The sequence below is a fragment of the Hevea brasiliensis genome, chromosome 3 (genome assembly GCF_030052815.1).
Source record: "Hevea brasiliensis isolate MT/VB/25A 57/8 chromosome 3, ASM3005281v1, whole genome shotgun sequence".
Classification (NCBI taxonomy): domain Eukaryota; kingdom Viridiplantae; phylum Streptophyta; class Magnoliopsida; order Malpighiales; family Euphorbiaceae; genus Hevea; species Hevea brasiliensis.
In genome coordinates, this window is record NC_079495.1 from 111,671,310 (window position 1) to 111,683,048 (window position 11,739).

Here is an 11,739-nt window from a genome sequence, read left to right on the forward strand (position 1 = left end):
ACTGAATCAAGTAGTATAAATGAAATTTTCAGAATTATAGGAACTGAAAATACAATACTCCTATAATTAATTTGTATATCGAATATTATTACTGTATAAACTCAGCACTTCCAAAGAGGGACAAAATAGAATATAAGATAGTTGATATTAGAAATATCATACCAAATTTAATTGATACCTGATGATCTAAATTATACTTTAGAATTATACTTCAGTCTTTCTTATTTGTATATATTATTTTCTTGTTATATTATTGCACCACTAAACAGAAATGTTTAGCGCGATGGATTTGTTTCTTTCGCGCAGGTGCTGAAGCTAAAATTCAGTGGACAATAAACTGAAATTTTTGGAGTCTAGATCTGCAGAAGTGTCTGAAGTATTTCAGCAATGAATATAGATAGGGCTCACAAAAGTTATTTTATGTATTTACAATTAGTTATTAATTGTAATGTAAATTATGGTATTGTAATTAATTATATATCATGTAAATTGTGAATTTATGAAATTAGCTTGTAAATCATGTAAATTATAAAGTTTGAGAATTTTGATACATAAATTGAGTATAAATGGACATGTATGCAAATGAGTTACAAGAATTGAATGTGTGATGAGATGATTATGAAAATAACTGATGAGATTTTATTGTGAAAATATTGTTGAAATTTCAAGCAGGTGAATAGTAAAATACGCTAATGTGAAATAAAATAAGGGAAACTCTACTGTTTCTTTATAGAAAAACAATTGATATTAAAATATAATAATTTGAAAATGATTAAAGGAATAAAGTACAATAAGATAGGGTGCTCCAGCACTGAGTGTGACATATCTTACTCGGTTACATTATAGTCGAGTGAGGGGTGTTACATATCACTCAAAGACAACAAATTAAAAAAAAAACTTCAGAGGCTATAGATTGTCATTCCAGTACATATAACACAAGGGATTTGAACTTTGGCAGCAGGTGCTGTGAGTCTCCTAATACATCATAATCTCACTAAATTCAACAATAAGAATAATCAATTTGTCAACTTCAAATGTCATGGGCAAGTATACAAACAATGGAAAGGTTCCATGAAAACCATAAATACTACCACTTGAATTGGATCCATTGGAAAACCCACAATGCTTACTGAGTTCAGTGACATCCACAGAAATTTTGGAGAAATTGCTATCAATGTAATTCTCATGACATTAGCTCTACTACATGCCAACATGCTGAATAACCTCGAAGAACATGCTGCTGGAAAAACCCACTTCCAATCTTAACAATCTCTTTCCAATGACAACACCAAGAAAAGCTTCAAAAACAAAAAAGCTAATGCCATAATGAAAATGCTAATGGCAATGATTCAATGTAAAATCAATGAGATTCAGTCCATAATTGAAATAATTTGCATCAGACAAAAGCCTCATTAGACAATAGCTTTCTTGAAATGAGCATGGTTAGGAGGGAAGAATAGAGAATCGATAAAAGCGAAGATTAGGGAAGAAAACTGTGCTAGAACAAGGAAGATAATAAGTTATTAACAATGGAAAGTATGGATTTGGAAAGGGTAGAACAAAGAATTGAGTATGACAGCCTCAGTCATCTGCAACTCATGCACCAGATGCATTGTTCATACACAACCATTTCATTTCATTAGAAAGAAATATTTCAGTGTTAAGAGTTGATAGATACAAAATAAGATGCAAGCATGCCTGCAATTTCACTGTGGAAAGCGACACATTGCTGGCATGTAATGTCTGAAAACTAGAAACAAATGCATGCAGATGAATGTTGAATATAGAACAAAAGTGTCCGTAAAACGCAATAAGCGTCTTGCCGTTTCCAAGACTTAATGTCTTTTATATCATTGACAATCATCTTCCTTTCCATTATGAGGATGAACCCCTTTTTCTTATATTAATTGGGATTGAACTCCATTGAAAGTATTTTAAGATTATTTATTTTGAATGCACAGTACAAGGAGTAAGATATTAAAATCATTCCAGGAAAGAATTAATCTCCATGTGTGTCAGTTGATTCGAAAATACTCTTAACCGTACATACCAACAAAAATATGGCTTAATTTAAAAGTTTTAAATTTAATTTTCTAAATTTGTAAATATAAAAACATTCAATTGAATTCATTAATAATTTATTTGTTAAACGTAAATTCTCAATTAAGCTTTTTATCGTGCTATTATTTAGAGGATATTTATTTTAATTTATAAATTAGATAAATTATTTTATTAACTTTAAAAATAAATTAATATATTTATTTATTATATTTTTTTGAGCTTATAAACTAAACTTCTAAGTTAAAAGAAAAAGATAATAACTTTTTATTTTGGTGCTATTATGCCTATAAAAGGAAGAGGAAAATGGTAGTAGTAGGAGGTAAAAAAAGGCAAATTCCCTTATTTTATTAGAAGGAAAATAATGAAAATGCATATTGGGTCTTTGAAAAACTTCAAATCATTTTAATAAAAATTAGTTTGCACTGTTTTACGAGAAATATTAAAATATTATAATAATAAAATAATATATAAATTTCTAAATGTTATATAATAAAACAATCTATATATCATAAATAATAATATTTATAGAATAAATATAGAATAATAATAATATAATATATACTATATAAAACTAAATAAATAATTTCTAAAAATAAAATTAAAATAATAATAATGCCTTTTTCCTTAAATAGTTATTTTCTAATAAAATTTTATTTATTAAAAATAGAAATAATTATAAAAATATAATAATTTTATTTTTTATTTTTTATTAAAATATAAAAATAAATAAATAAATTTATTTCCTTTCTTTCCTTTGTGAAAAGGATTTATAAAAAAATAATAAAATTTCTTGCCATAAAAATTTTATTTTCTTTATAATTTTATTTTTTTAACTTCTCTTTTTTACAAAATACATTCTAAATATAATTATAAAATATTTTTATTAAATAAATAAATTATTTATAAATATTTTAATAAAATATATAATTATTTAAATTTTTATAAATTTAAATTAAATTATAAACACTAATATTATAAATTTATGTCAAACATTCTGTAATTTATCTAAGAGGAAATGAACCTTGCCTTTTATTAGAGTCGGGTTAAATACCGACAAAAGAAAAAAAAAAAATTCTTTTTGTTTAGGGTTTATATTTTCCTTAACGGCAAAATCTCTAATAAGAGGTGAAGGGGAAACAGGATAGTAACCGAGGTGGAGCTGTGTGAGTCTTACATTTTCAAGGCGGCACTTTTCCCTCACACTCTGCCATTATCCTCTCTTAAGTCTCTCTTTCTCATTTCCTCTCCATTCCCACTCCCATCTTCCTTCCCAAACTCACTTTACCTACACTAATGGCTTCTTCGGTGATTGGAGTTTCCTCTATCCTCCATACTCCTTCTATAGAACTTTCATCTAGGAGGCCCCACTCAGCAAATCCCACTTTATCCTCTTCTTCTTTTTCCCTGCACTCGTGTGAGAAGTCTCACTTCAGTTCTTTGGTGGCCAGTGGCGGAGGTGGAGGTGGAGGAGGGAGACCCCCTTTGGTTCTTCAGAGTAGTGCCCACTATAAACATGGGCTTTCTTTTGTTCCTTCTGCTATTGCTACTTCCAATTCTATTCTCAGTGAAGAGGCCTTCAAAGGCCTCAGTGGCGGCCTCCCTGATTTTGATGATGATGATGATGATGATGATGTTGGAAGCAGAGACTATGAGTCTGAAACTGAGACCGCCGGTGGTGAGAGTCTTCCTGATGAAGATGAACTTGCCATTTCTAAGTTGGGTTTGCCCCAGAGACTTGTTGACTCTCTTGAGAAACGTGGAATTACTCATCTTTTCCCCATTCAGGTATTCTTTTTCTATCTCTCTCTCTCCCTCTTTTAATTTTAAGTTTTCGAGAAGAATACAAACAGAGGAAAGGTGAAACTATGTCGTCTCATTTCTTTGTGAGACATCTAAACGAAAGTTGAAATTTTGTGGGTTGTGCCCATTTGTTTTGTATTCAGTTTTTATTCACTAATGTTTGTGAATGGCTATCCATTTCATCGAAAATGTTGCTATTGCTTTTGAGGAAATGCAAGATTGTTTGGCTCAACCCTCTCTATTTTTTATGCATATGTGCGTACTTTTCATGCTTTTTCTATTTTAGTATGCACTTGTTTTGAGTTTGTGTAGATGCTCTTTCGCCATCTTGTATACTGTAGTTCTATTAGCTAATCACTTACACAGACAAAATATCCCATTATACTGACACGCTTGGCATTTTATCTGTTCTGAATTGAATCCTATTGGAGGGTTTTCCATTAGTTTGGTGAGAATGGCAAATATTTACGTAGAATCATGGTGGAAAAGGGTGACAATTGGTGGTTATTATTTTTCTCTCAATTTATATTTAGTATCTTTTAAGGGCAAGCCTTTTCTTTTCTTATTTGTTTCTCTTCAATGATATAGAGGGCTGTTCTAATTCCGGCACTAGAAGGTAGAGATCTCATAGCTCGGGCAAAGACCGGGACTGGAAAGACTTTAGCCTTTGGTATCCCAATAATTAAACGCCTTACTGAAGATACTACACAAACAAGTCCACAGAGGTATAAATCAGATCTCAATAATTTAAATGCTTTGTTGAAGATGCTAAGCAAACGAGTCAATAATGTCACCAAATGCCATTGAATTCTGTTCAATCTATTTATTTTTTTGGTCCTTTACAGACGAACTGGTCGGCTTCCCAGAGTTTTGGTCCTAGCACCAACTCGGGAATTAGCAAAGCAAGTGGAGAAAGAAATTAATGAGACTGCACATTACTTGAATACTGTTTGTGTTTATGGAGGGGTTTCATATATCACACAGCGAAATGCTCTTTCTCGTGGGGTTGATGTTGTGGTTGGAACTCCAGGTCGAATCATTGATTTGATCAACAGCAATAGCCTTAAATTGGGAGAAGTTGAGTATTTGGTCCTTGATGAAGCTGATCAGATGCTTTCATTTGGTTTTGAGGAAGATGTGGAAGTAATTTTAGAAAATCTCCCATCAAAACGACAAAGCATGCTTTTCTCTGCAACCATGCCTACTTGGGTGAAAAAGTTGGCGAGGAAATATTTGGACAACCCTCTTCAAATTGATTTGGTAAAATCCATTTTCTTCTTATTCTTTGTTCGCTTTAATTTTTTTCATTTTCTTTGATTGTTTTTACTTACTAATTTGAGATTTGCATGTTACTTAAGTTGAAGTTGTTGCGGATTTGAAAGTATAGCTTATTCATTCTGCAAATCATAGTTTGAAACTTTGCCTAGAAGTATGCTTTGAAGTTTTAGATGTGCTGTCTAAAAGGGGGACCTTAATATGTAGTAGGAAGTGAAAGATAATGTCACTATATGGTATTTGTTGTCTAATGGCTACATCTATTATGTCAAATGTATAGATGCTAGTTTTTGTTCTCTGAAGAGTGATAATAAACTAAGGATGATAGTTTACATGTATAAGATTTACTGATTTTGAAATTAAACCTTGGATTTTGTTGTTGATACCTTTTGCAGGTTGGTGACCAAGAGGAAAAGTTGGCAGAAGGAATCAAACTCTATGCCATATCAACCACTGCGACATCAAAGCGGAGCATTCTTAGTGATCTCGTGACAGTATGAATCAGCAATCCATTCCATTGAAATCTATTTATCCAATTACTTGCTGAACTTCCTATGAAAGCTGGACCCTGCATGAGTTTCTGCTGTTTTGATGAGTTTCTTATATTCGTATGCATTTCCTGATAATTTATGAAGGATTTTGCATGTTCAGAATATAAATATTGCATGTTAAGATACAAAATTTCGCCAAGAATCTACAGAGAGTAAGAGTTGTTGGAAAGATTGTAGGGTTTTTAAGTTGACTTGGTTACTTTGTTGTGATTAAGAGGACACGGCTGACCATATGCAAGGAATGAACATTGGGAAATTGGACTTGTGGAAGCATCACCATGAAGCATCCAAAATAACGCTATCACTATCTTGGTCATGCATGTCGCATTTATATTATCAATACAGGGAGTCATATAATACTAGGATAGTGGGATTTACTTACACAAATGTGTAGATTCTCATTTATAGTTTCTTTATTTGTATTTGTATTTCTGAAGAACAAAACTTGATTTTAAAATTAATTTCATTTTGTTACAAATTCAAGTTAAAAGCACACATTCAAATCTGTGGCTGTTGTTTGTCTCTTGCATGCTATAAACCCATTGTGTTCATTAATGCACTTCTATGTTATTCATTATTTGTAGGTTTGGTATTGATCATTTTTTGGGAAAACTCAATGTTTTGAAGAACTGAATATTGTCATTATGCTCAGGTTTATGCAAAGGGTGGAAAGACTATTATCTTTACTCAGACTAAACGAGATGCTGATGAAGTCTCAATGGCATTAACAAATAGTATAGCTTCTGAGGCATTGCATGGTGATATATCTCAGCATCAGAGAGAGAGAACTTTAAATGGTTTCCGGCAAGGAAAATTTACAGTGCTTGTTGCCACAGATGTTGCTTCTCGTGGGCTTGATATTCCAAATGTTGATTTGGTAAGGTCATGAAATTGCATTCATAATCCTTATATTAAGAACTTTCCATTCCCTTGAATTTAATAAAACTTTTTTAGTTGGCAGTGCACTATTGCACATTGTTGAACTAGGAACAATTTTTTTTTTTTTTTTTTAATAATTCCATAATCTTTTTTGTTGTTGTTTTTAAAAAATTATTAAGGATGGCATGCAGAACTAGTCCATACCTTATCAATTAAAAATCTAAATCTAGGAAATTCTTATAACCGCTGTTAATAAAGATTAACTTATGTATGCAGCAGAACAATGTGACATTACATTGCATTATTTTGGAGAAAATGTTGAATTTATTATTTTGCAGTGTGTGAACATTTGAAGGAGTTTGCATTTACGAGGTGCATGTTTGGGATGCCCTGAAGCTACAATATCTGAGACATTGATACTTTTTCAGGGTTAATGCTCTATTTCACCTCCTGTACTTATTGGGGATGTTTAATTTAGCCATTTTTAACTTTTTGTTCAAATTAATCAAGAAGTTTCAATTTAAGCTCAATTTAGCCTAGAAATAAAGAAAATCAAGAAATTGAATTCTTGATTTTTGGGCTAAATCAAGAAATTGAACTTTTTTTTCTAAATCAAGAAATTTAGCTAAGAAATTTTAATTTTTGGATTAAATTGAGCTCAAATTGAAATTTATGTGTTAATTTATGCAAAAAGTTGAAAATAGGCTAAATTGAACATCTCCAATAAGTGCACGGTTGAAATTGAACATTTAGCATAATTTGTCATAGCTAGTTTGTATTTTGTTTTTCACACACGACCTTTTCTGTGGAAAATTTTCCATTTCCTCTAATTCTCACTCCAACAGTCAAATTCCAATTGGATTAGCAAAATGTTAATAACCTTTAGCCTCTTTTGCACCTTTTTCCAGGTTATCCATTATGAACTTCCCAATGATCCCGAAACTTTTGTGCATCGATCTGGTCGTACTGGACGTGCAGGCAAGGAAGGTACTGCCATTCTGATGTTCACTGGCAGTCAAAGGAGGACAGTTAGATCCCTTGAGCGTGATGTGGGGTGCAAGTTTGAGTTTGTTAGTCCACCAGCAACTGAGCAGGTTTTGGAGTCATCAGCTGAGCAAGTGCTCGCTGCTCTAAATGGAGTGCACCCTGAGTCTGTTGAATTTTTCACCCCAACTGCCCAGAGATTGATTGAAGAACAAGGCACAAGTGCTCTTGCTGCTGCACTTGCACATTTGAGTGGATTTTCCCAACCTCCTTCATCTCGGTCTCTTATTAACCATGAGCAGGTAACCTCCTGCCATCAAATTTCTAAATTGTATTTTGCAAGTCCTTGGTTTTTCTGGTGGGCATTTTCATTGTGAAATCTGATTTTAGATTCTGACCAATGCGTGATTTTATGTTTAAGGATATCATGGCTTTCCTAAGTTTACATACTTATGTTTGGATAAGGAATCTGGAGATCAAGAGTTTAAAATTGAGTTTTTAGTTCAAATTGTTAAATGTTAAATAAAGATCTGGACTTGTAAAAGAGTGTGTAATTGAAATTACAACTTGTTAACCAGTACAAAACAAGTTTTCCTCCATTTTATCAATTTCCATTAATTAATATATCCAGCTAAAGAAATCATCTGTATTATGAGCACCATTTAAGCAATTTAAAGTAAAATATATGACCAAAAAAATCCTTTCATTTAAAATGCACACCCATTCATAGGAACCTATAATTGATATATTATTATTTTACCAACTACTTACTTAGAAGAGAACTGCTCAAGGAAGTATTTTTGTGCAATGCTAGTGATTACGTAGCAGTTCAAACCTAGAATTTGTTTTCATGTAGAGTTGTATTGTTCCTTTTCTTTATTTGGATTCCTATCTATCTAGTCAATATTTGCAGTCTCGTGCAAATAATTTGAACTGGACCCTTGCGTTTCAGGGATGGATAACATTGCAGTTGACAAGGGATCCAAGTTATTCTAGAGGGTACTTGTCTGTTAGATCTGTCACTGGTTTTCTTAATGATGTTTATACTGCTGCTGCTGATGAAGTTGGAAAAATATATTTGATTGCTGATGAAAAGGTATGGTTTAGCACCCTGTTGCAAACATTTTGAGTTAAGTGTTTATTGATTGATGCATTGACTTCTTCAAAATGAGTAAGTGATTTTTTTTTTGTCAGGTTCAAGGGGCAGTTTTTGATCTTCCAGAGGAGATTGCTAAAGAGTTATTGAATAAGCAATTGCCACCTGGAAATAATATTTCTAAAATCACAAAGGTCTTTTATTTTGGTCCCTGTCTTATTATCTCTATATGAACACATATTACTGTTTATTGACTTGAGGTAATAAAATATTTTATTGAATTGTTTGCAGTTGCCTTCATTACAAGATGATGGGCCTCCTAGTGATTACTATGGCAGGTTTTCTAGCAGGGATCGAGGTGCTAGAGGAGGCAGTAGGGGAGGCCAGAGAGGTTTTAGAGCTTCCCGGGGTTGGGGCGGTGGTCGAGATTTTTCTGATGATGCTGAAGATACATATAGGCGTGGACAACATGGTCTTCGAAGCTATTCAAGAAGCAGGAGCAGCGATGATTGGCTGATTAGTGGTAGAAGATCAAGTAGGCCGTCACCACGGGACAGGTATATAATTCTGCATAAGAAACTTGGTGCTTTATCTGGGGTTGTTTTATGGTGCTTCTTATGTTGACTGTCTGATATGGCTGAGTTGATTCACATTTAAAGCACAGAGAAACAATTTTTTTTTCTCTTTGCTGAAATCTGATACAAGAATGGAAGCATGAGAATTAGTGTGTGCAGTGCTCGTGGTTGTGAAGGGGTAAAACAAAAGTGTCTTTACCAAGATATCTTGTATTAAGCCATTATGGAAATAGGATGTCTGTGCAGTGCTCGTGGTTGTGAAGGGGTAAAACAAAAGTGTCTTTACCAAGATATCTTGTATTAAGCCATTATGGAAATAGGATGAGGAATTTTTATTTATTATTAATATTTTTAATCTTTGTCAGAACTTGCTTCCATTTCCATTGTTGTAACAGGTGACCGTCTTCAAAAAGTTTTTTGCCATTTTGTTTTTCCATTATGAAAAGGAGTCATATTTAAGCTGGTAATTGTATTTTCGAGCGGAGTTTCAGTCCCCTTAATGGGAATGATAGCAGTTGTACACTCCTGATGCTGCCATTTTTGCCTTTTCCTCCCATTTTATGATTTTTCTAATGGAAGTTGTGTTTGACATTTATGTTTTCGTATGGTTAAGGCTTTTGAGGATGTTTTTCTTGTAGAATACTAGAATGTTATCACAACTTAATTTTGATCAAATATACATATATTTATTTAAAAACTGAGTATATTTTGATTTTCATTACAGAAGCTTTGGAGGTGCTTGTTTTAACTGTGGGCAGCCTGGGCACAGAGCATCAGATTGTCCTAACCGGGGAGCCTTTTAGTTCTGATCCTGTAAAAATCAGGTTTGTCAGCAAACAGAACAAGTTACAGGTTGCTGGTGGGAGTTCCTGTTCAGCTCTTTTGTTTGCAACCATAGGCCCTGTAATTTTCCCAGGGAAGGAGTTGGGGGAACCGAGTTTTAATCTCTACCCTTCTCTCCCTCCCTCTCCCAACCACTGCTGTCTGAAAGGATAATCCATTGTAATGGGATTTTATTTAGGCAGTGACATTGTTAATCTTTGATTCTGTTTAGTTGTACGTTTTCTTTTGCTCCCTCTCACTCATATTTTGCAAGGGAGATTCAAACCACATACCTCTTGTTATGTAATTATTTGGTTAGAATTAACTGAAAAGTGAAGTGTTAGAAAGTTAAAAATGATTATCCCATTAGCTAGAAACCCTGTGATGTGGCTTAGAGATGGCCCAGAAGTCATATTGCAAAGAAAAAATAGAAAGAGGCTTAATTAACTTGCAATCAACTGTTCCATTTAGAATATTAAAAAATTAATCTGATTTGAGTGTAGGAAAGCAAGCCATGGGAATGCATAAGCTAACAACATAGCTCTTCTTCTATTTAACAAGTACTAATTACTAAACCAAGTTTAAGGAACTTTAACTTTATAAAATTGTAATTATCTTTATATTTGTGAAATTATAAATTTAAATCCACATTAATAATAAAAAAAAAGTAGAAATGAATTATATTGTAGATAGCAATCTTAAAAACAGAATGAACAGTCAAAGAGATATCTATCTTCTCCGCAAGAAAAATAGTAAATGCAATTTAATATCATAGGCTAAAATTCCTAACTTCTTCTAATCCAGAACTCCTAATATTCTAGTAGCTTTTATCAAGTCAGATGCCTTACCACGATCAGGAACTCATTAGAAGTGGTCACTGTCCTGTTTGGAACTAGACCGAAAAGTAACCGAATTAATTTGAAATTGAATTTGGTCAAATCCTGATTTACTGAAATAGGACTTAAACCAAATTAGAACCAATCAATCCAGTTTCCGATCAAATCATTTTTTCTTTAAAAAAATAAAATATCAAAATTAGATTGAATCAAAATCAAAATCGAAACCAAAATTAAAACCAAATTTAGATCAGAACTAGAATCAGGGAGACCCTTTGATCCGTTTCTGATCCCTCAAACCGCCAGTCCAGTTTTGGTTCCGGCCTGGAACCAACACTTCAGTTTGACAAATCAACACAAAGGCAAATTAGTCTGATAAGCTTATTATGCAATCTCCAAGTACTGTTGTTGGCTTGTTGCAACATTGAGCTAGTGCTTCTCAATCAGTTGGCCAAGCTGTGATTCTCCTTCCAGACATGTGCTCGCTGAACCTGTCAGAGATTGTACCGTGCAGACTACCATTATCAAATCTAGAATGAAAATTTGACCATCAGACACATTTGATGCTCTACCTGTCTCATTCAAGACATTCTTCACTGAACTTGTATTTTAAACCCTATAAAACACTGTTAGTTGCTTTCTGCCAGTGGAGATATTGCTAATTACAGGATGACTAGTCTGCATAGAACATTGACAAACAGAAAACTCAGCACAGCCAATTGATAGATTTAAAATATCAATTTCCTGCATAATAACTACCATGTAATGCAGAAAAATATGCATTGAAAGTATTTCTGACTGGTTACAGTAACTAGACCGTTCTTATCAAACTAAATGTGAAAAACACAAAAATGCTTCTA

General features: G+C 33.0%; 1 protein-coding gene across 1 annotated transcript; it reads left to right on the forward strand.

Moving 5' to 3' along the window:
* Window positions 1-3,169: 3,169 nt before the first annotated feature.
* On the forward strand, window positions 3,170-10,398 carry LOC110665792 (DEAD-box ATP-dependent RNA helicase 3, chloroplastic). The gene is made up of 10 exons (XM_021826052.2): window positions 3,170-3,846; window positions 4,450-4,586; window positions 4,707-5,121; window positions 5,532-5,630; window positions 6,340-6,564; window positions 7,475-7,852; window positions 8,503-8,646; window positions 8,745-8,840; window positions 8,938-9,203; window positions 9,946-10,398. The coding sequence occupies exons 1-10, from the start codon at window positions 3,355-3,357 to the stop codon at window positions 10,022-10,024; spliced, it is 2,331 nt and encodes a 776-aa protein (XP_021681744.2). The 5' UTR covers window positions 3,170-3,354; the 3' UTR covers window positions 10,025-10,398.
* The last annotated feature ends 1,341 nt before the right edge of the window (window positions 10,399-11,739 follow it).